At 52.6% G+C, this 27,521-nt stretch overlaps 2 protein-coding genes across 4 annotated transcripts; one reads left to right on the forward strand and one right to left on the reverse strand.

Moving 5' to 3' along the window:
- Positions 1 to 982: 982 nt before the first annotated feature.
- On the reverse strand, positions 983 to 12,370 carry CRYBB1 (crystallin beta B1). Of its 3 annotated transcripts, none has more exons than XM_070769765.1 (5): positions 12,188 to 12,370; positions 10,262 to 10,380; positions 5,970 to 6,102; positions 3,138 to 3,280; positions 983 to 1,250 (listed from the first exon to the last, which is right to left on the reverse strand). In XM_070769765.1, exons 1-5 carry the CDS (start codon positions 12,368 to 12,370, stop codon positions 1,067 to 1,069), a joined length of 762 nt encoding a protein of 253 aa, XP_070625866.1. In that variant the 3' UTR covers positions 983 to 1,066. The 3 variants fall into 3 exon arrangements, with proteins under 3 accessions (XP_070625866.1, XP_070625868.1, XP_070625867.1); XM_070769767.1 differs by lacking the exon at positions 12,188 to 12,370 and adding an exon at positions 11,658 to 11,726; XM_070769766.1 differs by lacking the exon at positions 12,188 to 12,370 and adding an exon at positions 10,481 to 10,610.
- Positions 12,371 to 17,617: 5,247 nt separating this feature from the next.
- Positions 17,618 to 24,083, forward strand: CRYBA4 (crystallin beta A4). Its single transcript, XM_070769769.1, has 5 exons — positions 17,618 to 18,484; positions 19,367 to 19,485; positions 20,637 to 20,778; positions 22,847 to 22,989; positions 23,751 to 24,083. Exons 1-5 carry the CDS (start codon positions 18,446 to 18,448, stop codon positions 23,896 to 23,898), a joined length of 591 nt encoding a protein of 196 aa, XP_070625870.1. The 5' UTR covers positions 17,618 to 18,445; the 3' UTR covers positions 23,899 to 24,083.
- Positions 24,084 to 27,521: the final 3,438 nt, after the last annotated feature.

Below are 27,521 nucleotides of genomic sequence, written 5' to 3' on the forward strand. Positions count from 1 at the left end.
ACAAATCAGTGCATTTAAGCACACAATGCTATCTATTTAAACAAAAATGATAAGTAACAAGACAGGTGGTAAGAAGAGAACGCAAAAAAAAAAAAAAAAAAAAAAAAAATCAGAAGAGTAGTACCTGAAGGAGAAGAATTTGAAAACACAGATTTTTTTTAAGACTGTGACTCTGGAACCTGACTGGGTTCAGATCTTGACTTGACAGCTGTGCGACCTTAGGCAAGTCGCTTTCCCTCTCTGACCTTCAATTTCCTCGCTTGTTAAATAGGAATAATTATACAATACTGGCCTCCCAGAGTCGTTCAAATGCTGAGGCTGAAACTCCAATACTTTGGCCACCTGATGCAAAGAGCTGACTCATTTGAAAAGACCCTGATGCTGGGAAAGATTGAGGGCAGGAGGAGAAGGGGACGACAGAGGATGAGATGGTTGGATGGCATCACCGACTCATCATGAGTTTGAATCAACTCCAGGAGTTGCTGACGGACAGGGAGGCCTGGTGTGCTGCAGTCCTTGGGGTTGCAAAGAGATGGACACGACTGAGTGACTGAACTGAACTGAAGAGTTGTCCAAAAGATGTACAAAGAGAATGCAAAGAACTTAGTGGTACTGGCTGAGTTCTTTTTTTTTTTTTTGAGTTGTAGTTTTTTAAACTTAAAAAATTATTTGATTTATTTGGCTGTATCAGGTCTTAGCTGCAGCGTGTGGGATCTATGTTCCATCATGTGGGATGTTTTGCTGTGGCGCATGGACTCTCTAGTCAAGGCATGAGGGTGCAGTTGCCCCACGGCATGTGGAATCTTAGTTCCCTGACCAAGAATCAAACTCGTGTGCCCTGCACTGCAAGGCGGATTCTCAACTACTGGCCCACCAGGGAAGTCCTGTGCTTGCTGTTTTGATTATTACAATACTTATCAAGACGGACGAAGTCGCGTGCCAACACCGAGGCCTGCATCTGTTCAGAGACCCAGGAGACAGCTTGGCTTCAGGAATTTTTATTTGCATGGGGAAGGTGGGGACGATGAGCCAGCAGCAGGGCGGGCCACACGAGCGGCGCGTGGACTCACTTGGGCGGCTCGGCGGCCAGGACGGGGAAACAGCCTTCGCGATGCCACTGCCGGTCACGCAGGCGACGCACGGCCTGCATCTGTGGCTGGAAGGCCCCCCACTCGTTCCAGTGCCGGAAGTCGCCAGGCTCCAGGAGGTACTGGTACCCACGGTAGCCGGGATACTGGTAGCCAACCCAGCTGGGGGGAAAGCAAGAAGGACAGCGTGGAGGCGGCCTGTCTCACCACCTGGCACCTAGACGCCCCCCTGGACCCGCGAGTCCTGCATCCAGCCCTGCAGCCTGCTCACCGCCCTCACCTGTCCTCGCAGGCTGGGGGCACCCGGGGCTCCTCTGGGTGGGCTTGGCCCCTTCCTGCTGACTCTGGGCAGTGATCTCATCTCTCTGACAGATCTCAGCTTCCTCCTCTAAGTGAAGCGGGGATGGTCATGGGAGCTGGTTTATGAGGGTTTGGGGGGCCAAAGGGGAAAATTAATCAGAGTACTTTGCTAAGTGGATTACAGATACATGGTAGGGAGAGTAATACACATTCCACTGAAAGTGATGACCTGGAGCTCAGAGAACAGGATCCAAGGGAGTGAAGACAGGGCTTGGGGACTGGTTAGCAATAAGAAGGGGCAGTCTTGGTTCAGAAAGTGGTTTCCTTTGTCGGAAAGTGAATTTGTGTGAAGTGGCTGGGAATACACCTTCTGGTATCAGAGACAATCAGTTCAAATCCTAGCTCTGCCATTTACTAGACAGGTGACTTATCAGAACCCCAGCTTGCTGTCTGTGAAATGGGGATGATGAAAACCTGCCTCATGGGTGTATTGTAAAGACTCGATGATGATTCATTGAAAGAAGTTAGCATGGTACTCAGTCCATTGTAAGCATGTAATACCACTTATTATACATGATTAATTTCTAATTCTGTCATTGTCTCTGCTGGGAGGGTCTTTCCAGGTCTCCCTCAGACTCCCTGCTCATTTTTCAAGGTCTGGCTTAAATTCTAGCCTCCTCAGGTAAACCTTGGACCTGCCCTCCACTCCAGCGCACAGAACCCAGTCCCAGAAACCTTTCTTCTCCCTCTTAACTCCTGTGTGGACCATCTCTCATCTATTATTGCTGGACATCATCTCACAGGTGTACTGACATCCCCCTGCTAGACTGAATAAGCCCCTGAAGGCAGGAGCTGAGCCTTCTTCACCTCTGCCTCTGCCGTGTGCCGAGCACAGAGCCTGGCTTATTGACAATGTTTGGTAAATTTCAGATGGCTTACATACTGGAATACTGGGTCTCAGGGAAGGATAAAAGAGCAATAAAAAGACCACAGCCCTGATGGTGTTATAGGAACTCAGAAAAGCATCTGAGGTGGAGAGGTAGATGCCTTCCACTTGCCTCGAGGAGATCAGGGGTGTCTTGTACGGTTCTTTGGAGGTAGGGGGATGGATACAGTAACCTCCTTTGGGTATCTGGCCTTTCCCTGTGTTCTCACGGACATGGGGTCAAGGGGGGGGGGGCTCTGTTTTGAAAGCTTCAAATCCTAGAGTTCAGAGCAGAAAGAATCCTCTGGGATTAAGAACTCTGATGTGCCCATTGTATAGAGGGCGACACTGAGACACTGAGAGGGCTTGTGGCTCACCCAGATGCCACAGCGCATCAGTGACAGGGTCAAGGCCCTTTCGTTACATGGTCTCACCTCTCAGATGTCACTCTGCTCATGTCCCCAGAGGCTCCGCTCTCCCTGGATATTTCTGCTTCCTCGACCCACCCAGACTGGTCTATTCACATCCACTCTGCTCCTCCTCGCTTCACTATTTCTCCAACCCAAACACGGGGTTAGAAGCCCCGACTCGCTGCATCTTCCCACTTCTTAGGACAATTGCTAGCGTTGTTTACGCCAACAAGTAATTCATCAACACATGACTCCACCCCCGCCCCCTTGGGCATGACACTCTTGGCAGAATCCAGGCCTCTTGCCTTTCCTGCATGTCTGATGTCACATCCTGTCAGGCTCGGGGGTGGCCCTCCCAGCCTGCCTGAGCTCGAAATGAAGCAGGGGATGAGGGCCCACAGGAGCAGGCCTTACGTTCCGCTGGAGACCCTCACGCTGCCCACGCGGTCACAGAAGCCGTAGACCCAGAGGCTGGGCACATCATCCTCCTGGATCTCCATGGTGTTGCCCTTGAAGTTGGCCCCTTCGAACAGGCAGAGCTTGTGCTCCTGGGCGTCCTGGGGAAGGAGAGACAGGTCAGTGATGAATGGGGCCTCCTGGGCGTGGAGAGAGAGAGAGAGCTGAGCCTGCTCAGGCCATCATGGGATTGCCAACATCCAGCCTTGAAGCGCCCTTCTCATCCAGAAACATAAGGATGTCAGCCTCTACTTCACAGAGCTAACCCATATAGGGCACTTAGCATGATGCCCGGAATACACCAAGTGCTCCACACAAATTCACTCAATATTTTTATTATGCTGATCAGGGGTGCAGAGGCTCAGAGAAGTTAAGCTTCTTGACCGGCGTCACACAGCCAGCCAGGGGCAGAACCCTCCAGAGAAGCGTGTCCCTGCTCCCATCTTGCACCCTGCTCCCCTCTACTGCCTCTGCTGCAGCCACAGCAGCCCCACCTTTCTAGCTCCTTGTTCCACCCAGACCATCTTCACTCCAGGAACTCTGCCCCAACTGTCCCTCGAAAGGCTGTGCCCACAGCTGACTCGGTCCCCATCCTTTGGGGGCTCTCTCCCCGGATCAACCCCAGCCACTCCCACCCCCCTTTCCCCAACACCAGAGCCCCAGTTTCCTCTTCCCCTCTCTGAGCACACCCTGCAAGACCCCTGTGCAGTAAGCACCACGGCTGTTTGCCATTACAGGTGGATTTCTGTGATTAGGTTTTCAATAGCTGCCTCCCATGGGGGCAGGGACCTTGCCTGTTATAAGCACACTTGCACACCCAGAGCCTACGACAGAGCCTGGCAGAAACACGTCCACGTGTCTGTGGTGGAACGAGTGACTGCATGTGGGAGATGGTCGAGACAGAAATCCCTCTAACATCCCAGGAGAGAGGGCTGGAAAGGAGCCAGGGGACCCAGCTGGGAGAAAGTTGGAGGTAAGAGAGAAAATGGGCCACCCAGGATGGTGGCAGGGGTATGGGGGAGGAACTAGACCAGTGGCTCTTAGCCCTGGCTACCCAGAGACCTCAGAGGCATGGAAAGAAATCAGTGCCTGCTAATGAGCCCCGGAGATCCAGATTCAATTGGTCTGGGGTAGGGTCCCGGCATTAGGATTTTTTTCTGATAATATATTTTATTTAAGCAAATATTTCTAAATTGTGCTAATTTCAATAGGCAGACAACATAGCAGTATTAATGAGGTCTTTTAAAAAAAATTTTTGGCTGTGCCATGTGGCATGTGGGATCTTAGTTCCCAGACCAGGGATTGAACCGGTGCCCCTGAGTTCAATCCTGGGCCACCAGGGGAGTCCCTAATGAGGTGTTTTACATTCTTATTTTTCTGTTTTGCTATGTATTCAAAGCCTGGCATATATGCTACACATCTCCATTTGGACTAGCCAAGATTCAACTGTTTAAGAGCTACATGTAGCTACTGTATTGGACGGAAAAGCTCTAGAAGTTACTGCAAGTGGCCTAGCTGATTGCTCTATCAAACAGCCGTCTGTTGACCTAGACTGCCTTATAAGGACCATTGACCAAGAGAAGAATCTATGAATTCTCGCAAAGGGTCCATTGTTAAGGCTGATAATTCAGCCTCGGGTTCTGAGAAGAACATGATCAGATTGGATAACCCATTAAGACAGATCTGGTGAGGCCAAACAACTGGCTGTGGGCACCTGATAATCTCAAATGGACGTGCACGACAACTCTTTATGAAAATTTCCACCACGGAAAGCGGAAGTTGGTACCATCATCAGAAACTGACCTTGGTGAGTAAAGATGTGGCTGGCTAATGAATTGCCATCAACATAACTCTGAAAAAACCCTGTGACTGGCTCGGGGATAACTCCAACCTGTTTCAGCTTTGAACCTTCTTGAAGTTATGTTACTTTAGTTAAACATTACAAAGGGGCTAATTCAGTATATAGAACTTTTGTCAGGGAGTTCACCATGCCCTTCTGCAATATCCTCTTTGCAGCCATCACGTAAGCTTCAACCTGTATGTCTGACATTTTGGGTGGACTTCGAGATTTTTTCAAAGCTCCCCAGGAGGCTCTAAAGTGTAGTCAGGAATTAGCAACATTCTACGAACAGAATCAAGGAAGGCAACAACCGGCAGGTTCAATCACACTCTTGAGAGCAGTGAAGAAGGAAAAAACTGGGTTCCAGGGGCTTCCCGGGTGGCTCAGTGATAGTCCGCCTGCCAACGCAGGAGACACGGACTCCATCCCTGATCTGGGAGATCCCACGTGCCCGGGAGCGGCTGAGCCTGAGCCCCACAGCTGCTGAGCTGTGCTCTAGAGCCCGGGAGCTGCAAAGACTGAAGCCTGTGTCCCCTGGAGCCTGCGCTCCACAAGAAGAGAAGCCATCGCAACTAGAGAGCAGCTTGTGCGCTGTAACGAAGAGCAGTCCCCGCTCTCTGCAACCAGAGAAAAGCCTGCGGACCGATGGAAACCCAGCAGAGCCAAAATGAAAGACATGAAACAATATTTAAAAACAAAACAGGGGACACAGGCTTCAGTCATTGCAGCTCCCGGGCTCCCCAGGGTACGTGATGAGTGTATCATGGGTGCCTTGTGAATTGACTAGCATAGAGACATTGCCCTTGGACGAGCTCAGAGGTCACTGCCCAACATTCCTTCTTCCTTTCTCCTGCTCATCTGACTCCTCAGGTCTCCTGACCATCACACCTCGGGCTTGCTGCTGCCCCAGAATCTCCCCCCAGCCCTGAGCCCGGTCCGGGGCCACTCACCATCTTGATGGGCCGGAAGGACATGAGCCGGTCGCTGCGGTAGCTGCTGGACCACGTGTCCCAGCGTGGGTACTCGCCTTTCTCCAGGACGAACATCTCCCCCCGGAAGTTGGACTGCTCAAATGCGACCCAGCTGGATGGGGAGAGAGGTGGGCAGGGTAGAGAGAGTCAGGAGGGGCAAAGGCAGAGAGGAGAAGCCATCATGGGGAGAAGGCCCCTCCCCACGCTCACCTTCCCATCTTTGCCTTGCAAGGCAGCCCCAAGGCTGGAGGCGGGGAGGGGTTGATCCCAGGCTATGCTACGGACTGGCTGGGAGACTATGGGTAAGACGCTTCACTTTTCTGAGCCTTGGTTTCCTCATCTAATTTGCCTATTTTCTTGAAGTTGGTGCAGGATTAAATGAGATGGTGTGTATAATTACAGAAGCCAAATATCTCCCCAGATGTAGGATTTAAACATAATTTTAGCCCTATGAGGACTTGGGGGAAATAACACATCAGAAGACATTTTTTTAAAACCCCAAAGACTCTTGAGAGTTCCTTGGACTGAAAGGAGATCCAACCAGTCCATCCTAAAGGAAGTCAACCCTGAATACTCATTGGAAGGACTGATGCTGAAGCTGAAACTCCAATACGTTGGCCACCAGATGCAAAGAGCTGACTCACTGGAAAAGACCCTGATGCTGGAAAGATTGAGGGCAGGAGAAGAAGGGGGCAGTAGGAGGATGAGATGGTTAGATAGCATCACTGACTCAATGGACAGGAATGTGAGCCAACTCCAGAAGACAGTGAAGGACAGGAGATCCTGGCGTGCTGAAGTCCATGGAGTCGCAAAGAGTGGGACATGATTTAGCAGCTGAACAACAACAACAATTTATCTTTGTAGCAAAGGAAGAACAGGCCACCAGCCCAGAGCCTTGAGCAGGCAGGCTATTATACTGTGTTCACGGTAGGAATCTTTTCTACAGATACCTTTTACTTACAGCAGATGATACTATCTTTCCATTTGTAAAAGTGATGCAAAGGTTCTTTTGATATATGTTTATTTGTGTGAAAAAAGGGTCATTTTAAAATGAGTAGGGACTTCCCTGGTGGTCCAGTGGCTAAGACTCCACGCTCCCGACACAGGGCGCCCAGGTTTGATCCTTGGCCAGGGAACTAGATCCCACGTGCCGCAACTAAGAGCTTGCATGTCACAGCTAAAAGATCCCACGTGCCACAACTTAGACCCGGGGCAGCCAAATAAATAGATACTATTGTAAAAAATCAAATAAGTATATTAAACAAATAATATTCCTGGAGGTATGGGGGTAGGGAAAAATTGATACAGGTGCTTGAATCGTGATTGATAAAGGCTGGCCTAGCATACAGAATACAGTAATCAGTACTGGAGCAGTGGAAGGGGAAATGAGAGTAATATTTACCTCTCAGATGCCTATGAGAATTAAATGTGATTGTGCACATGTAGTTGTTCAGTTCTCTAAAAGGATTAATTATAAGCTTGACATCAGATGGGGGCTTTCTCAACGCAGCCTGATTGAGGATGGGAAGTGAGCTTGTTGTTAAAAGGACCAGGGATTCTGGGGGAGATAAGATGATGCCCATTTCATAGATGAGAAGGCTGTGACGAAGGAGCCCCTTAAACTTTCCTCTTTGTGTTCCGGAGTTCTCAGGGAACAAGAGAGGGCTGGGGACGCTGACATGAGTCTCATCTCCCTGTTGGGGCTGGGACCCTCCTCTACCCAGAATGAGAAGGGGAAGATGGGGGCAGGGGAGGCTACAAGAACAGGCTGAAACAGAACGCGTCCAAGGAGCCTCAGGTCTCGTCTGGGGAAGGCGCCAGCCCACATAGCAGAGTGACAGAAGTAATGATGCAGATTTATTCTTCCAGAATAGAAGCGAACGTGCCTCAGCCCCACAGAGGCTGGCGCATATGAGAAAAGGATGGGCAGGTGGATGGATGACGGGTGGATGGGTGAACTGATGGTTGAATGAACAGGCAGATGGGTGGATGAACAGGTAGGTGGCCGGGTAGATGGCTGGATCTATGGGTCTATGGAGGAGTGTATTGCTGGCTGGCTGGATGCATGGTAGAGAATGGACAGATGGAGGGAGTGCTGAACAGAGGGATAAATAAATGGATGGAGAATAAGCATGCAGATGGATGGATGAACTGATCTATGGATGGATGAGTGGGTGCATGGAGAGGGAGCCTTGGAAGATGGTGCCATGCAGGAGTCAAGAGGATAGACTTTGGCAACAGACAGACCCCAGTTCTAATCCCACTTTAGCATTTATTTTCTGTGTGATCTGGACAAGTCACTTGAGCTCATTAAGCCTCCATCAAGGAGAAGAAAGGATTGCATCTACCTTGTCAGGAGGTGACGAGGGTCTAAAGAAAAGACACAGCCAGCAAGATCGTTCATGATTAAAGAGAAGGGAAGCCGGAGATCTGAGCTTATGGAAAGACAGACACTGATGGTCTTGCCACCCTGACACCCTCTCCTAAAACTGTCTTATTCAGGAGTCACAGTGCCCAGTGAGGATCTGGTATACGAGTGAGGAGTTGTCTATCTTAGTGCCTTTTCTCATCTCCTGTGGCTCATATGAGCAAGGAGTGAGGTAGGGCAGGGATCTCAGTTCACAGACGTGGGAAACTGAGGCTCAGAGGGGTTAAGTCACTGGTGTAAAGTCACACGGCGGAGGTGGCGAGTGTCCGCTGAGGCCTCGTGGGTTTCAGGCGGGCTTGCCTCCCCTCCCCACCTGTGTGAGGGCACACCTTTCCTCCCCTCCCCCTGCTCACCCCATCCCCTCCATCGCTTTCTCCACCACTGTTTCTCCCAGGGCCCTGCTGGTCCTGACACGGGCCCGGGGCCCTGGGACACAGGTCCTTCTCTCTCCCACCAGGCGCAGTCCCAGAGCACACACCGAAGACCAGCTGCATCTTTGTTGGAGGAGAAATACTCTGGGTTTGAGTCACTGATAATGAAAAAAGCCTGAAAACCCAAACTGGCCACATCCGGCAGCTTCTCTTCTCAGCTGGGCTTTGAATCTGAGGGTGGGGCTGAGGTTACCAGCCTACCCTGGCCCATGGTAACTTGGCTAAACACACAGAGCATCAGGGAGCATCAATAATCCTCGTTACCACCAGCTAACGTCTGGGCACCCACAGAATGCCAGTTCCACGCTGCATTATTGCCTTCAGACTTGAGAATAAGCTAGTGGAAGGGAGTGGGGACCATTACTCTGCCCATTTCAGAGACAAGGAAACTGAGGCTCAGACACTGAACAAGGTAAACAGGGGAGTTGGGACTCACACCCAGGCCTGTCTGATCTCAAAGCCTATCTCTGCCCTCTGTAGCACACAGAGCCCTGGGATGCCGGGTGTACAGGCTGATCACACCCCTTGCGGGCTTTTTGGCTGGAGAGATGAGGCAAACGGGCCCTGTGGGTCTTGTCCAGAGGTCGGCCCTGTGCCCTGAGCGTAGTCCACAGGGGTTGAAGTTGGCACAACCACTATGTCCAAGGGACAATTATTCCTGCCTCTGTGGAGCAGGATGATACAGGCACTGTGAGTGAAACGCGTCAACCTGAGTCGAACCCAGGCTCTGCCACTCACCCTTTGAGCCTCGGTTTCCCCATCCATCAAATGGGAATAAGAACCACCCCTCCCCCACAAGCACTGTAGGATCAGCTAGGTAAAGCCCTCAGTCGGCGCCTGGCACCTCGTGGGCACTCAACAGAAGCTCGTTACTATCCTAAAGGCTGCTTGCTGCCCAGGAGAGGGGACAGCTAGAGGACACCTGGCACTTTGCCCTGCTCCTGCCATCAGTGATGGGCAGGGGGCTCCTTCTGCAGCAGAAACAACATTTCCCTGGAGCCTGGAATCATGCCTTACTGTTAGTGTGCCCTTATGCTTATCAGATCACCTCTCTGTGCCTCAGTTTCCTCATCTGTAAAATGGGAAGGAGAACCATACCTCCCTTTCCTCCCTCTTGGCTTTGAAACAAGCCCTAGAAATAATACATAGTTGGCCCCAGTATGGGGGGTGGTCCTGCATCTGTGAATACAGAAGTCAGGCTGGACTATGCCTTATCCAGGTACTTGAGCATCGGCAGATTTCGGTATCTGCTGGGGGTCCCGGAACCAGCCCGCGGAGGGTACTGAGGGATGACCGTGTGCGTCTCTGCTAGCACAGGGGAAGGCAGTAAAGGGCAGCTATGGTTGTTTTAGTATTCCTATTTTACTAAGGCTGTGGGAGTGGCCCCCCCGCCACCCCACCTAAACACTCACGGTCCGGAGGTGACAATGATGCTGCGCACTCGTTCGAAGCCACGGTCTCCCAGGTTCAAGCACTCCCCGGAGAATTCCACCCGCCGGCCCTGGAAGTTCTCCTGCTCAAAGACCACCAGCTGTAGGAAAGAAGCCCCCGTGCCCAGGGAGCAGAGTGAGGGGGGAGTACCTCCAAAGCGGAGAGGCTCCAGGGCAAATATGCATTAAGTATCTCTGTACCGAAGAGCAGGCCGTGCCCAGATCAACTGAGAGCTTGCTCGGAGCCAAGGTCTGTGAAACGATCCTCTCCTGCCTTCCCTCCACTTCTGAACTTAATGTCTGTGCCATCCTTAGGAACGGATGGATGGATCTTCCGTCCAGGGCTATTTATCTGTGCTGTTCCTTCTGCCTGGAAGCCCTCTCCAGCACACACCCCAATCCTGGAACTCATGTCCCCTGTCCTGTTCTAGGATCAGATGTCACCTCCTCCAGGAAGCCCTCCCTGATACCCTTTCCCTGAGTGAGCTTGGTCGAATGCCCACCCCCCACCTCCTCTCACTGTGTCCATCCCATCAGCAGCACAAGTAAAACAGACACAGTCACTGGTGCTTTTCTTCCGGGTCTCTAAGTGCCCATCTCCCCTTTCACTCACCGGTTCCAAAGGGGTGGATCTATTTCTGTATCTCCCAGCCCCAGCCTCTGCCACAGAGCTGATACTCAGGAAACATTCATAAGTCTACCCATCAAACCACAAGGGAGGCCAGAAGCAGGGGCCTCTGTGTCTACATGGGCTAATACCCTCCTCTCACTAAGCATCCAATTTTGGTTTTTGTCTGCTCGTGGTCTGGAGCTGGGAAAACGTTGCCATTCGCTTGAACTGAGGCAAGCGTGTGCCTTCTCCGAGCCCCGATTTCCCCAGCGGTAAAAGGGAGAGAGGTTCAACACACCCATGACCCAGCCCTTCCACTCCTACACTTATCCGCCCAAGAGAAGCTCCTGCAGGTGACATGGCTGACAGCAAAGCTCGCACCCACCCCACGATAGTCAGGAGTGATGGACACGCTCTGAAATATCACACAGCAGCCACAACAAATGACCCACAGCAATGCACCTCAGCATCAGTGGCTGTTATAAATCTCATAGGACGTACAAAAGAAAAACGAAAACCCCGGAACGGTTACATACAGTATATTTCAATAAGTTAAAGACAAATGAAGTGTAAATATATACTTTTAAAAGAATAATGCATCAAAGCACATAAAACAGCAAGCAAGCAGGTGAGGGGGCGGGGTGAAGATGGCAGTTCCCTCTCCCAGGGGAGGAGGGAGGTGGGCTCCCGGGAGGGTGTGGGGGGCGGGTAGGAGGAGTGGAGGGGCGGGGGCGGGGGACACTTTGAAGTTAGATAGAGGCTGTTTACCAAGTCCTGCCTTTTCGTGTAAATAGCGGGTTTGCAGATGCGTGTTGTATTCATGAAAAATCAAATTGAAATTAAACCATTAAATAAGGGGCCACATAAGTAAAAGCCGGCCGGGGTGGGGGTAGGGGGCGGGTGGACCGCCTGACAGCGTGTCATGACCCAGTTCTAAATACCCGCGGTTGCAACCCAACCCGGTCCCAGGGGACCGGATGCCTCGCTCTCCGGGAGCCCTTTCAGCTTGACCGGCCGCTTGGAAACACTTTTCAGGAGGAGCTGAGGGCGGCCTTCTGCCCGAGAGGACCTTCTGGGACAGCTGTTTCCTGATGCTAAGCCAGCCCGCTTTCTTTCCTCCTGTTTCTTGCTTTCGACAAAAACTCGAAAGCAGGTGCAAGCCTGTTGGGCATCTGGCGGGGACGCGGGGTTTGGGGGGAGGTGGGGAGGGGGAGCCGGGGGCGGGGCGGGGGCGGGGCGGGGGGCGCGCAGGCGCGGGGGTGCAGCCCCCGCCGCCCCGCCCCTAGGCGCGCGCTCACCTTGTAGCTGCCGGGAGGCAGCTCCGCTTTGGCCGCGGGCGCCGGCTGGGCTGGGGCCGGGGCGGGGGCGGGGGCGGGGCCGGATCCCGGGGCGGGGCCTGGGGGTGGGCCCGCCTTCCCCTTCCCGTCGGGCCCTGGGTTCACGGCGGCGGTGGCCGAGGCCTTGGCCGCGGGCTGAGACATGGTTGCCGCCTGCGGAAGTTTTGTGAAGAGAACCCTTTGGCCCGGGTTCAGACAGGCCCGGCAACCCCCGGGCTGCCTCCCTGCTTCTCATCCCCCCATCCGCCTGTGTGCTCAGGCTCCTCCAAACTCCCCTCCTCTCTTTCTCCTTCTAAGACAGAAGCCTGGAAAGCTGTCTGTTCCCATCTCCTCTGAGGGGACCCCCTCATTCCTCCTAGCTGCCTGCACCCCGCTGGCTGCCGTGTCCTTCCTCTCTGCCCCCTGGAGTCACTTCTCACGCTTTCATCACTTAGCACGCTTCTTGGCTCAGGGCACCTTCCATGTGCCCCAGCAGATTCATAACAAGAATGTCCCACTTGGGGAAGCCCGAGAGATATGAGGCTCATGAATGGAGCATCCTTCCCTCAGGATAACCTCTTATCCCCTCGGAGAAAGCTGAGGCTCAGAGAGGGGAGGCGGCCTGCCCGAGGCCACACAGCTGCTAAGTGGTGGGACTCCCTCCAGTTTCAATGCCACCAGACAAACCCAGAGACTGGGCTTTTTGAGTGAAGTCGCTCAGTCGTGTCCGACTCTTTGCGACCCCGTGGACTGTAGCCTACTAGGCTCCTCAGTCCATGGAATTTTCCAGGCAAGAGTACTGGAGTGGGTTGCCATTTGCTTCTCCAGAGGATCTTCCTGACCCAGGGATCAAACCCGGGTCTCCCTCATTGCAGGCAGACGCTTTACCATGTGTGCCACCGAGGCTTTGCCACCTGCTTATCCTGATTGACTCATCCTTCCGCCCTCAGTGCCTGGCTCAGCACCGGGCACATGGGAGAGGCTCACTTAACACCTGTCCAGAGAGTGCACGAATGCCTCTTCCTCTCTCCTTTTTCTGAAACCATGCCTCTGGCATTGCCTGGGAACAGGTGTGCGGGTGCAGACACAGGCCTGGGCTGCGGGAGGCTCAGGAGACGCCTGTCAGGGTTCTAAAAGAAGGGCTGTGGTCGTGTAGGCATTGGGTGGAGAGACCTTTGGTCAGTTCCAGTGGGGGTCATGGGCGCCTTGAGTGTTTGAAGAACGCCTTGTCTTTGTCCCCAGGGGGTGGAAAAATGCCCCCTTTAACTTTGGAGACCGTTCCCAGAGACTCCAGGACCCGCATCCAGCACAGATCAAGAGTTCCTGGCTGCAGCTTCCTGAACACTTTCTGTGAGGAAGAGCTAGCTGGGCTCAATCAAGCAGACCCCTCCCTGGGCTGCCTCTTGAGAAGGACTGTCATCGCTCCGGGGTGCTCTGCCCGGCTGTAGGGAGGCCAGACAGCTGGGCCACATCTGTGGCTTCCAGGCTCTTGCTTCCCCCGCCCCCAAAGTCAGGCTCTGAATCCACAGTCCCCTGGGCTGGCACTGGGTTCCTTCCTGCCCTGCCACACCCCGCATCCCTCTCTCATCCATTGCTCCCTTCCTCCTCCCCTACCCCTCCCTCTCGGTTTTCCTCTTTATTCCCGTCTTCTCTCTCTGTGCCTACCCTCCTGTCTCTTTCTGCTTCTCTCTCCCCCAGTGTCTTGCCCTGTTTATACCTCTGCATCTATTTGTTCTTTGTCTTTCTTCTCTTTTCTTCCCTCCCTCTCTTCCTCGCTCTGCCTCCTCTCTCTCCCCACCTGTCTCCTGATTACCCCCATCTCTCTGACTCTCTTCTATCCCTGCTTTCTGTCTCCCTTTCTCACTCCCCTCCCCTCCCCTGGGGCTCTTGGCCGAGGGTGGGTCCCCTCTTACCTGGGGCCCTGCTATTTGCTGCTGGAGGACAGGCAGGCGGGCAGGCTTGGTGCAGTGGGTGACCAGAGGCCGACCCCCCATTTTATAGTCTGGCAGACACCAGATCCTGTCTTCTGTGGCACAAAGTGGCAGCTGGCTCAGCAGGCCCTGGGCAGAGAGTCGGGGGGCCTCAGAGCCCTGGCCCTGCTGGGTTCCTGCGGAGACCAGCACTTTCCATTGTGAGCCCAGCACGCACAGCAGAAACCCTGGCCGGCAGCCACATGGCCTTGCCTCTGCCGGGCCCCTGCCCCGAAGCTGCTCTCACAAACCCCCGCCGGGTATGGGCCTGTGATGGGGTCCCCACTGGCTGCCAATCCAGGGAAAGCAGGAGCCTCCAGAAGGTCGGTTGGAGACCTGGGTTGGAATCCAGGCTCAGCCACTCTGCGCTGCGTGGCCTTAGGAAAGTCTGCCCCTTGGGGCCTCTGTGTCTGCGGTTACAAGTGGCTCAGGTGTCCCTGTGGGGTTGCTGCCCAGGAAGGCAGGGGACAAGGGGTAGCACTGATGCATTACCCCTGCCACCTGGGTCAGTCCCCAGGACAATCCACCTTATCAGGTACTTTGATTATACCCATTTGTCAGATGAGCAAAACTAAGGCACAGAGAGGGCAGAGCCAGGAATGGGCTGGTGCAGGGGGAACCAGGGAAACCAGTTGGGAGAGAGAACAGGGACTCAGGTTGGGAGAAGTGGAGAGCGACAGAGAAAGAGGGATGATGGAGACAGAAATATGGATGGGGAGAGGGAAGGGTGATGGCGACAGAGACGGACAGACAGACAGAGACAGATGTCAAATAGAGCAATAAAGAGTCAGAACAAGGGAACGGATGCCAGAAATCTCCTCATCCAATCCCCACATTTCACACTTGGAGAAACTGAGGCCCGGGGGGAACCGTGGATTTCACCATGGCCACACAGGATGAGCTGACAATCGAGCCAGCGGTGGGGGACAGCGGGGCGCTGCCGGGCCACGCCGGCCTGCAGTCTGCCTCCCCAGCCCCTGGTGGTGGTGATGGGGTGGGGGAGAACGGGATTCTCCTTAGGTTCTTGTTTCTTCTGTGGGAGTCCAGGGTCCCAGACTCCCCACGGAGCCCAGCTCCGCCTCTGCTCCGCCTCGCATGACCCAGGGGCAGCTCTGCCATCTGCCCACCCCCCACCTCACACCCCCTCACTTCCCAGCCTCCCCCCCAGCCTTTGATCCTGGGCCAAGGCCTTGGTTGTTGTGGGGGGCAGCAACCGCAGGATGGGGCAGCCACTGGAACAGGGGCCAAGATGCCTGTGGTGGGGGCCACCCACAGGTCTGGGTTTCAAGGCCAAGACGTCTGGGGCAGTTCCGTGTCCCCTATGGCAATGGGCGGTCAGCCAAACGGTGGGGTCGGAGGTAGGGGGGCCCCTCCTATGCCTCCCTCTCCCCCCCATGCTGGGTGGCTCCACTCTGAGCTTCTGACTGACGTGGTTCCTGTAATCCTCATTATTTCGGTGGGGGCGCTGGGATTGATCCTCTTCGCAGACGAGGAAACCGAAGCAAATCCCTTTGCCCTCTCTCAGCCCACTTCCTCATCTGTAAGAATGGAATTGGAAGTCACACGTTTTGAACTCCTGAACCCAAGCTCTTAAAAACCATGCCCTCTTGCTTTCATACAAGTAAGTGTTTTCAGGTAATTAAGGGTATTCATTAAGTATTTAATAAACATTTAAGAGGAATCACTCCCCCCAGCTTTACTGAAATATAACCGGCACACAACAGAGGTAAAGGTGAGCCGAAAGTTGACCTGATACATTTACAAATTGCGCGGTGATTGCCCCTCCCTGCCACCTCACAGTTACTCTACACGTTCTTGTGGGGAGAACACGAAAGATCTGTTCCCTAAGCAGCATTAGAGTATACATTACACTACCAGCTATAATCACCATGCTGTCCATTAGGTCCCCAAACTCGTTAACCTTATAACTGCAAGTTTATGCCCCGTGAGCATCATCTCCCTGTTTCTTCCACCTCCCGGCTCCCGGTACCCTCCATCTTACTCTCCACTTCTCTGATTTTGTCTTTTTACAGTTCCATGTGTAAGTGAGATCCTACGATATTTGTCTTTCTCTGATTTATTTCGCTTAGCATAACGCCTTCGGGGGTCTATCTGTGTTGTCACGAATGGCAGGGTTTTCTTCTTTCTCAAGGCTGAATAATATTCCATTGTACCTACATATCACATCTTATATATCCACTCATTGGATAAAGAGTGGATGGATAATTAGGTTATTTCAGTTATCCAATATTATGGACAATTGGGTTATTTTCACATCCTGGCTATTGTGCATAACGCTGCAGTAAACATGGAAGTGAAGATGTGTCAATAGTAATTTTTTTTTTAATTAGCTGCAATGATGCCAGTGATGATGGAGACACGTGATGAATGTCAGGTTCCCGGAGCCGTTCCAGAACAGTGATGCTGTTTGTGTGTAGTTCACATTTACCCTCACAATACCGCATCTCTTAGGCTGAACCCAATTTACCTGTATACCCATTTTACATATGAGGAAACTGAGGCTTGGAGAGATGAAGTAACAGGCTCAAGGTTACCCAGCCACCAAGAGTGGGATGTAAACCCGGGCCGTCTGGCTACGGAGGCTGCATTCTTGGCCTTTCACCTTCCTGGCAACCTGATCTCAAAGCCGTGCCTTTGATCGGGCTGCATAGAACCCACCCAGAGGGCACTGGTATTGCCATCTCACAGCTCACAGCTCCGTGAGCTGACGTGGACATTCTCCAGCTCACCTGGAGGGATCTGGTTTCCAGTCATGGTCTTCCCTATGCCGTGAGACGACCCTCTTGGGCCAATTTCAGAGGGTAGGAATGGGGGGAGACGTGTGCAGGAAGCGAATTCTACAAACCCCGGATGTTCGGCGGTGCAGCACAGTTTGTAAAGCATGTTTAGGCCACCAGCGCCTTCCTTCTGCCCACGGAGCGAGCTGGACCCGTCTCTGGGCTTTGTGGGCCCCGGAGGCCCTGGCCCAGCCACCTGTCCTGCCTGCGTCCCTCTGCGCTCCTTCAGCCCCATTGGGTCACCAGCCCCAGACTCCCACCTGTGCACTCTTGCCTAGCAAAAGCATCTCACTCGCTATAAATCCCCCACACCCTTCAGAACTGAGTTCCAATGCCACCGAAGTTTCAGTGCCGCCCTTCAGAACCGAGTGTCTGCCATGAAGTCCACCCTGGTTACCCCCACCGGAGGAGGAAGAGGGAGGGAGCTGGGAGAGGGCAGAGGCATAGGTATTTGTTGAATGCCTGTGCCAGGCACGTGACATACTCTCATGCCATTTTATAGTTTATCCTTGCTCCGTTTTACAGGAAGACATAGCGGGGAGGACCTGCCCCAGGTCACACGGCTAGGAAGGCTGAGGTGTTTGGACTCTTGGTCCACTGCTGAATCAGGGTGGAGCTGATTAGGGGGGACCGTCTTCCTCTTGCCTTCTTCACGGGTGATCCCCGAGGGGGGCACCCTGGCCTCTCCCTCCCAGCCGAGGCCAATGGTGCTGACACCTCTCCATCAGAGCCACAAGCGGGGTTGGCTTTTGTTCCTGTCACTCACTTGCTGAGTCAGGGATCTGTCCCCCCAGGGGCCCTCTCTCCTCCCTGCCTATAAGAGCCTGACCTCGGCCGTTCCTGGGTCTGGCATGTTCTCTGGGTCCATCTCGGTAAGTCCCTGGCTTGGAGAAGGGGTGGGATTCGAGCTCTGGGTGAGTCTCCTGGGAGGCAGGGGAGCCCCTCGTCCCCAGTCCTGGGGGTATACCACTGAGTCATCCCAAATGCCATCCTCATCGAACCAGGCTCCAGACCTCGAGACCAGTACCTGCAACTGCCGTTTGAAACCCAAATGATTCCTGTAATCCTGCGGCCTCACCTTACGCTCTTAGAGCCTCCTTTCTAGGTCAGGAGCTGTCTTTGGGAGCCTCTCAAGCTGAGCACCTTGGCGCTTGCCAGGGGTGCAGCACCCACCCACCCGCAGCCATGGAAAATTCCCCCTACTGAGTAGATAAAGCAGCACCGAGGGGGCTTAGAGGAACAGGACCCAGAATGGGTTCATTTTGAGACAGAGAGAGGATGGAAGAGAAGGAGACGGTACTGGAAATTGGAGGAGGGGGACAGCCCAAAGCCACACTTTGCCCTTCATCTGGGGTACTTCTGGACCCCACCTGGGTACCCATCTGCTCAAACCAGACTTCGGCTTCAAGGAGGGGAGCAGAGTCAGGGTGGAAGCTTCCTCACCTTCTTCTGTCGCCTAGGAAACGAGCGGCATGTCTCTGCAGTGCACCAAGTCGGCAGGACACTGGAAGGTAGGGAGAGGCGCTGGGGGTGGGGGGCGACGTCGGGAGGGCGAGGGCACAGGTCAAACCCAAGTCCTGCGGACCCCTGCCCCACCTTCACTGAGTTCCCACCTCACCCCTGGAGCAGGGCGGTAATGAGGGCCCATTTCACAGAGGATGTAGTTGAGGCTGCGAGAGGGAGAGGGTCTTGCCAGAGGTCACACACAGAGGTTCTTGACTTGAAGTTGGGGCTTCCTGTCCCCAAACGTAACCATCTCTCTGGCAGAAAACAGGTCTTCCCTGTAGCTCAGACGGTAGAGTCTGCCTGCAACTCAGGAGACCTGGGTCCGATCCCTGGGTTGGGAAGACCCCCTGGAGAAGGGAATGGCAACCCACTCCAGTGTTCTTGCCTGGAGAATCCCATGGACAGAGGAGCCTGGCAGGCTGCAGTCCATGGGGTCGCAAAGAGTGGACAACACCACTACCGCTGGCAGAAAAGGCCAGCTGGTGATGTTGCACAGTCTCTGGGCATGCTTCCTTTGGTTTCCTCTGTGTTAAAAAAGAAGAAAAAAAAAAAAAACCCCTAAAATCTCTGAATTTGTCGTCAGCCTTTGAACACCGGGAGAGCTTACAGAAAGGTTGTTACAGGGGTTGTCTTGGGAAAATTGTACGGTTGGTCGCATTACCATGTGGCAACAGTAGGTGGCGCTGAGCAGGGCCTGTGCTCCCGGGGTCTCAGCTCTCACCCTCCCCTCCGTGGACCCTGAAGGCATCTGAGTTTGCCTCCCTGCATTACCTGGCCTGCCCCACACTGAGTCCTGGGGTGCATTCCTAACCCCTCACCGTCTCCCATTCCCCCCCCCCGCTGCCCAGCACTCTGATGTGGGTCCCTACCTTTTCTTTCCGGCATAGATCGTGGTGTGGGATGAGGAGGGCTTCCAGGGCCGGCGGCATGAGTTCACGGCTGAGTGCCCCAGCGTGCTGGAGCTTGGCTTCGAGACTGTTCGATCTTTGAAAGTGCTGAGTGGCGCGTGAGTCCAGGGGGATCGGAGTCGGGGTTGGGGAGACAGGAAGGTATCTAGAGAGGGGTGCTGGGACTTTTAGACGTTCCAGGTCCTATCTTCCCTGGCTCTAACTGTACCAGTGTTTCTCCATGGATCTGAGATGCTGGGGAGCATGAAGGATGGCAATGTAAGGTTGCACAGGTTGTGCACTGCCCAAATGTAGCTGGGTGTGTGGGGGGGCAGTGGTGCCATTCACAGAGTCTGCACATTGGATGAGGCAGCCCTGTGGGGGCAGACCTTCAAAATCCAGTGTTGGGTCTGAAATGTCTCTGTTAGGTACAAATCAAAAGTCAAGATCACTCACCAAAAGTGGAAGGTAACTAAAAATATAGTGAAAAATAATGCTAGTAATTTTTAGTTAAGTGTTGCTGCCTGACTGAGGCTCTGAGCATGAGATAAATTTTGTTTAAAAAGAGAGGGGGGACTTCCCTGGTGGTCCAGTGGTAAAGAGTCCGCCTGCCAGTGCAGGCCATGTGAGTTCCCTGGCTGGGGAAGATTTCACGTGCATTGAGGTAGCTAAGCCCACGGGCCACAGCAGCTTAAGCCCGTGCCCTAGAGCCTGTGCTCCAAAACAGGAGAAACCACCGCAATAAGGAGCCTGCACAGCACAGCTAGAGAAAAGCCCGTGCGCAGCAGCGAAGACCCAGCGCAGCCAAAAATAAAATAAATTTGAAAAAAAGTAAAAAGAGAGACGGAGATTAATGAGATGGCCAAAGCCGAAGTCAGCGCATGGTCAAGTCTCATCTACGTGGCCCAGGGGGACAGGCGCGAGGGTGGCAGGCACCTGCAAGGGGCCAGTCCCCTGCCTGCAGGATGCGCAGGGGGGCAGCGGGCTTCTCCACGTTGGCACTACGGATGTTTGGGGTCAGGTAATTCCGTGCTGGCGGCTGCCCAGTGCATGGGAGGATGTTTAGCAGTATCTCCAGCCTCTACTCACAAATGCCAGTTGCAAATCTCTCCTCCGGACTCCCAGCAAGACAACTAAAAATGCCTGCAGACATTTTAAATGCCTGCTTGGGTGGGTGGGGGGCAAAGTCACCCCTGTATGACAACCACTGGTCTAGAACTCAGGGTCGGAGGCCTCCTAACCCCTTGTACCCTCTATCCTCTGTTGGCAGGTGGGTGGGTTTTGAGCATGCCGGCTTCCAAGGGCAGCAGTATGTGCTGGAGCGGGGTGAGTACCCATCCTGGGATGCGTGGAGCGGCAACACGTCCTACCCCGCCGAGCGGCTCACCTCCTTCCGGCCGGTGGCCTGCGCTGTGAGTCCCGACACTGCCTGGCCCCTGAAGGCGGGGGCGGGGGGCTGAGCCCCTCCAGTGGGGGCTTGGGAATTGGATGTCCAGAGTTCAGATTCTCGCATCAGTGCTTCAAGCCGTGGCGGTCCCTCCCCTCTCTGAGCCTCAGTTTCTTCATCTTAAAATGGGGCCATGGTACTTAAGTTCTGGGGAAAAAAATGTACATATGGACAGAGCCCACCACAGACATTCTGCCCATTGCTACTCTGGTTGTGACATGAACTCCTTCCTGTTTTGGGTCCTTTTCCTTTTTTCTGGCCGTGCCGTGCGGCCTTTGGGATCTTAGTGCCCTGACTGGGGACTGAACCTGTGCCCCCTGTGTTGGGAGCATGGAGTCTTAACCTCTGGACCTTATGTCCCTCTTTTCGTGACTCAGGGACACTGGGAGAGGCTGGGTACCAGAGATGGCAGGGTGATGTAAGAAAGAAGGGTCCTATGTCTTATTCCTAATTCATTGTCAGTGTTCCTGATTTTATATTTTAGCTACTGTTTACAGAGTATGGGGCGAGGTGAGTATTATTATCCCCATTTTACAGATGAAAAAACTGAGGCTCAAAAAGGTATATTTTTCTCCTTCAAAAACAATTTTGATGAATTTTAAATAACTACAGCACATGTATGTATCCCCTAAAGTTCAGGGAAAAACCCAATATGGCTGAATAAGAAAATAAAAGTCACTTATACCCACACTTCTGAGACAGAAGCCTACTGTTATCGGTACTTGAGATTTCCTTGGTTTCTGTGCTACCCACAGATTCTATCTGCAGTGATTGATGTCCATATCGATGTCTAGATCTGTGTATCTATACCATCTAAGGCTATATATTTACATATGCATCTCATTTGGTTATACAAATTGAATCATAATGAACCTAAAGCTTGGAAACCAGCCTTACCCCCTCTGCAAATATATTCCAGTCACCCTTTGGGTGATTAAATCTTGCCTATGACATTTTCCATGGTGCCTACCTAGTATACTGTCTTATGGCTCATCACTTGTTCCACAGACAGCCCAGCCACTGTGCCCATATGGGGACCCACACGGGCTCTCACCGAAGCGATCCCTGCCTCTACCTAATTTACGAGTTCTGCAAAAGTGGATGTGGTTAATTTCATTTTATAGATGCGGAAACAGGCTCAGAAATGCTGTGGGACAGGTTTTTTGTCTGTTTAAACTTTTATTTTGTATTGGGGTATAGCCAATTTAACAATGTTGCCATGGTTTCAGGTGGACAGGGAAAGGATTCAGCCACACATATACAAGCATCTATTCTCCCCTAAACGCCCCTCCCATCCAGGCTGCCACATGACACTGAGCCGAGTTCCATGTGCTGTACAGTGGGACCTTGTTGGTTATCCGTTTTGAATATAGCAGTGTGTACATGTTCATCCCAAACTCCCTAACTATCCCATCCCCCCATCTTTCCCCTCCGGCAACCATTAAGTTCGTTCTCTAAGTCTGTGAGTCTCTTTCTGTTTTGTAAGTTAAGTTCATTTGCATCGTTTCTTTTTCGATTCCACATATAAGGAATGTCATACGGTATTGCCTCCTTCCCTGTCTGACTTACTTCACTCAGTATGACAATCTCTAGGTCCATTCGGGTTGCTGCAAATGGCATTACTTCATTCTTTTTAATGGCTGAGTAATATTCCCTTGTGTATATGTGGGGCATGTTTTTAAGCTCAGTCAGCTGGTGTGTGGAAAATCAGGATTTGAACCCAGATCTCCACACCCTTCTCTTAACCCTAGTGCAACACTCCGGCTTACCCCCTGATCCCCTGCTGTTGAGTATCATATTGATTTTTTTGATTCTTTTCTTTTTTTCTTTTATCACCAAGGCTTGTTGTCCTTGTTTATTTTGTGTAAATTTCTGGAAGGTTTTGGCTCTTGTAAGGTTTCCAGTGCCTGTTGCCTTATTGTCCTTCCAGAGGGCTGGAGAGGAAGGCTGATTTTTGGAGATGAGAGCTGGGATGCAGGGGCTGGCTGGGGCTTCCGACTGACACCCTGATGCTCTGACTCTGTTCCCTGCAGAACCACCGCGACTCGAGGCTGACCATCTTCGAGCAGGAGAACTTCCTGGGCAGGAAGGGAGAGCTGAGTGATGACTACCCCTCCCTCCAGGCGATGGGCTGGGATGGCAATGAAGTGGGCTCCTTCCACGTCCACTCGGGGGCGTAAGTGGATCGAGGCTGTGCTCTGGGGACAGAGAGGAGGTTGAGAGGGCCGGGGGGACACCTCCGGAGGAGGATGGACCTTTTGGGAATCTCGAGTCCGCCTCCCTCGTACAGAAAGGGGAAGGGAAGCTCAGAGAAGGAGGACACCAGCCCTTGTCTAGTCCTGAACAATGTGAGGGTCAATGAAGAGGAAGACTCCTCCCTTCTTCCTCCTGCCATCCACTCCTCCTCCTCCCTCCCCCTCCTCCCTCTTCCTTCTCTCCTCCTCTTCCCTCCCCCTCCCCTCCCCCTCCTTCCTCCCCCCTCCCTTTCCTCATCAAATATTTATTGTGCCAGGCATTGTGTAGGCACTAAATAACAATGTACCAGGGCACACAGGTGCTTACTGTTGGCAGAAGAGCCTGACTTTTTTTTTTTTTTTTTACAAATAATATGTTAATTACCTAATTACGCGAGTGCTACAAAGGTGCGATGGGGGACGGTGGCCTAATTGGGACGAGAAGTCAGACCGCCCCCGTTGCAGGGAAGATCGGACTGAGACCTGGACGATAAATATTAACTCGACCAGGCAAAGAAGGGCCCGAAGGGTGTTGCTGGCAGACGGAAGCGCGTGATCGGTGGCGGGCAGAGCAGGGCGCGTTCTGGGCAGGAACGCGGGGTGGTGGAGTGTGCTCGCAGCCGCGGCTCCGCCTGTGTCTCTGCCTTGGTGGCCATGCTGGTCCCTCCTGAAAGGTAACGGCCTGCCCCCTTCCCTTTTGCAGCTGGGTTTGCTCCCAGTTTCCTGGCTACCGAGGTTTTCAGTACGTGCTGGAGTGTGACCACCACTCGGGCGACTATAAGCACTTCCGGGAGTGGGGCTCTCACGCCCAGACCTTCCAGGTACAGAGCATCCGAAGGATCCAGCAGTGAGCCGAGGGGTCGGCGCCGAGCGGGGGACGTGTGCTTGTCTGGAACAGAGGAACCGCGGACGCTGCTGCCTGCTCTCTCCTCTGCCTGCCCCGTAACCCGTATGCACCCGTTCGCCCTGTGGGCCAGTCCACGCACAGTCAGCACGAAAAACTAAAAGTAATACTAAAATAAAAGGCCTAGTGTTAGCCTGTGGTTTTCCACTTGGTGAATCCTTTCAGAGGATCAGCGTGTAGCTTTGCTGATTTTCTCTGTCGGCCGTCTGTGTTTCATTTCACTGAGTTTTGCTCTTATCCTTCCTCTTTTTCATCTTCTATTATTTTGGGTTTACCTTATTCGTCTTTTGTCTAGCTTTTAAAGGTAGACCCTTGAGTCATTAATTATGGCCCCTCCCCCCATATGGGCTTCCCTGGTGGCTCTGATGGTAAAGAATCTGCCTGCAATGCAGGAGACCCGGGTTCCATCCCTGGGTTGGGAAGATCCCCGGGAGAAGGGAATGGCTACCCACCCACTCCAGTATTCTTGCCTGGAGAATCCCAGGGACGGAGGAGCCTGGCAGGCTACGGCCCGGGGTCGCGGAGTCAAACACAACTGAGTGACTAACACACACACCACGTAGTTGAGCCTTCCAGGGGGGGCTCAGCGGTAAAGAATCTGCCTGCAGTGCAGGAGCCGCAGGTTGGCTTTCTGGGTGGGGAGGATCTCTGGAGGACATGGCCACCCACTCCAGTGTTCTTGCCTGGAGAATCCCGTGGACAGAGGAGCCTGGCGGGCTACGGTCCATGGGGTCGAAAAGAGTCACGCACTACTGAAGCGACTTAGCACGCACCCGCGCACGCATGCCCATATAGTCAGAGTTAAGAATTTCCCTGCAATCACTGCATTAGCTGCTTCCCAGAAATTGTGATTTGATGTTGTTTTCATTATCACTCAGTTCGATATTTTCCAGTCTCCCTTATGAGTTCTTCTTTGATCCATGGGTTACTTAGGGATATGCTATCTGAATATTTGGGATTTCCTACATATTTTATTGTTATTGGTTTGTTAATTGTGATCAGAGAACATACTCAAGATTTCAGTATTCTAATGAAACTTATTTCCTGGCCCAGATTATAGTCTCTTTCTGATAGACTTGAAAATTTTAAAATCTTGCTGTTGTTCAGTGTAGTGTTCTATAAATGTGGACTAGGTCAGGTTGGCCCACAACTTTGGTAGGATTTTTCTATATCCTTGCCAATTTTTTAAAAATTAGTTTTTTTTTAATCAATCACTCAGAAAGGGCTGTTAATATCTCCTACAATGATTTGGGCTTTATCTGCTTCTGTCTTTACTTTTGTTCATTTTTGCTTCCTGATTTTTTTTTTCCTTCAAGACCCTTGCTGCTGTTTTATGGAAAGTGAAAGTGCAAGTCACTCAGTTGTGTCTGATTCTTTGCGACCCCGTGGACTATACAGTCCATGGAATTCTTCAGGCCAGAATTCTGGAGTGGGTAGCGTATCCCTTCTCCAGTGGATCTTCCCAACCCGGGGATCGAACCTAGGTCTCCGGCATTGCAGGAGGATTCTTCACCGGCTGAGTTACCAGGGAAGGTGCACATATATTTATTTTTAAATGTTTTATTTTATATCGGGATGTAGTTGATTAACAATGTTGTGATAGTTCTAGGTGGACAGTTCTAAGGGTCTCAGTCATATATATATATGTATCCATTCTCCCCAAACTCAGGCACACGTATGTTTATGATTGCCGTCTTCCCAATAAACTGTCCCAAGCATGTGTGTTTTTTAAAGCCATGCATGGAGGGAGCCAGTTCTCTCCCCTGAAGCTCCACACCTTCCTTTTTTCTCTCCCCAGGTCTTTCTCACACATACTACCCTGAAGTCCCATTTAACACCTTCCACCTTAAAGGTTTTTAGAACAAGGAAAGAACTCCCATTCCATTTGCAGCCTGAGCGGCCAGATCTGTACAAACGTTCCTCGCCCCGCCCCGCCCTTACTCTCTCTCCTGGTTCTTTTGTATATAGATTGTCTTAACAATCAAAAGCCATCTGGCTATTTTCCGGACTATCTTCCTCTGTAATCAGTAAGTCTGATAGAGTCAGGAAGGGGCAGGGTTCTGAACAGCCTGCTGGAAAAGATAACATTATCTGGCTCAGGAAGGGGAGGACAGTATTTGGGAACACTGGCACTTTTTAGTCATTTCTTAACCCCTCTTTGTAGTATCCTGTTCATTCAAACAGCCGTGCGCCTGGGATCTCCTGTGTACCCAGGCCCTGGCAAATGATAAACAAGAGACATAAAACCTTTTCTCTCACGCGGTTGGGTGGGGAAGGCAGACAAGTCCACAGTGGGCTATAATCTCCTGTGATAGGGGCTGTGATGGGGAGGTTTGGGTGTGTAGGGCTGATAAGAAAGGACCTCAGTCAGATGATGGGAGAGGGCTGGGAGGCAGTCCTTCCCTGGAGTTTATCATTGCTCTGACCTCTCCTCTGGACTCCATCTCTGGATATCAGCTCCTTCCTCGACACCTCCACGTGGATGTCTGACGTACATCTCAAACAGAATCCATCCACAACCGAAGCTACGTGTTTCCAGCTGTGTGGGCCCCAACCTTTGGAATAGTCCAAAATCTCTCACACCCCACAGTCCAATGCACTGGCAAATCATGGTGTCTGCACCTTCAGAATGTGCTAGAATCCAACCCCTTGTCACCATCTCTGTTGCTTCTACGTTGGTCCAAGCCATTCTCTCTCTATCCCCCTTGGTCTCCCTGATCCCACTTTGCCTCTGAACAACCTGTTCTTCAGGCTTCCCTGGTCACTCAGTGGTCAAGAATCTGCCTGCAATGCAGGAGATGCAGGTTTTATCCCCGGGCCAGAAAGACTCCATGGAGATGGGAATGGCTACCCCGTCCAGTATTTTTGCCTGGGAAATCCCATGGACAGAGGAGCCTGGCAGGCTGCAGTCCGTGGGGTTCGCAAAGAGTCAGACGTGACTTAGTGGCTGCACAACAACAAATCTGCTCTGCACCCAGCAGCCAGAGTGGCCCCATTACAAACGTAACGTGGGGGACTTCCCTGGAAGTCCAGTGGTTAAGACTCCGTGCTCTCAGTGCAGGCAGCATGGGTTCAATCCCTGGTTGGGGAATTATGATCCCACAGGCTGCAAGTGTGGGTAAAAAAAAAAAGAAAAGTTTTTACCTTTGCTCCCCTGCTAAAACCCTCCCACACTTCCCACCCCACCCCAAGAACAAAACAAACCAGTATTTCTTAGTCCGAGGAGGCTGGCCATGGTCTGCAGCCCCGTGGTCTCTCTGTCCTCATGTCCCTGTAGTGATGCTTTCCTTAAACATCCCAGGTGTATTCATTTGCTACGTTTGCCAAAACCAGATAGCGCAGACAAGGGCGGCTTAAACAACAGAAATCTACTTTCTCATGGTTCTGGAGGCAGGAAGTTGATGATCAAGGTGCCACCAGGGTTGGTTTCTGGGGAGGGCTCTCTCCTGGGCTTGCAGACGGCCGCCTTCTCCCTGTGTCCTCATGTGGATGTTCCTCTGTATGTGAACCCCTGGTGCTTCTTTCTCTTCTTATAGGGACCCCAGTCTTCTTGGGTGAGAGCCTCACCCT

The sequence above is a fragment of the Bos indicus genome, chromosome 17 (assembly GCF_029378745.1).
Source record: "Bos indicus isolate NIAB-ARS_2022 breed Sahiwal x Tharparkar chromosome 17, NIAB-ARS_B.indTharparkar_mat_pri_1.0, whole genome shotgun sequence".
Classification (NCBI taxonomy): domain Eukaryota; kingdom Metazoa; phylum Chordata; class Mammalia; order Artiodactyla; family Bovidae; genus Bos; species Bos indicus.

Coding starts and splice junctions, on each gene's coding strand:
- CRYBB1 (XM_070769765.1), bottom strand. CDS start 12,370: ATGTCTCAGCCCGCGGCCAAGGCCTCGGCCACCGCCGCCGTGAACCCA. Junction 10,381..12,187: donor TGCCTCCCGGCAGCTACAAG/GTGAGCGCGCGC, acceptor TCTTTCCTACAG/CTGGTGGTCTTTGAGCAGGA. Junction 1,251..3,137: donor GTGAGGGTCTCCAGCGGAAC/GTAAGGCCTGCT, acceptor CTTTCCCCCCAG/CTGGGTTGGCTACCAGTATC.
- CRYBA4 (XM_070769769.1), top strand. CDS start 18,446: ATGTCTCTGCAGTGCACCAAGTCGGCAGGACACTGGAAG. Junction 18,485..19,366: donor AGTCGGCAGGACACTGGAAG/GTAGGGAGAGGC, acceptor TTTCCGGCATAG/ATCGTGGTGTGGGATGAGGA. Junction 19,486..20,636: donor TTGAAAGTGCTGAGTGGCGC/GTGAGTCCAGGG, acceptor CTCTGTTGGCAG/GTGGGTGGGTTTTGAGCATG.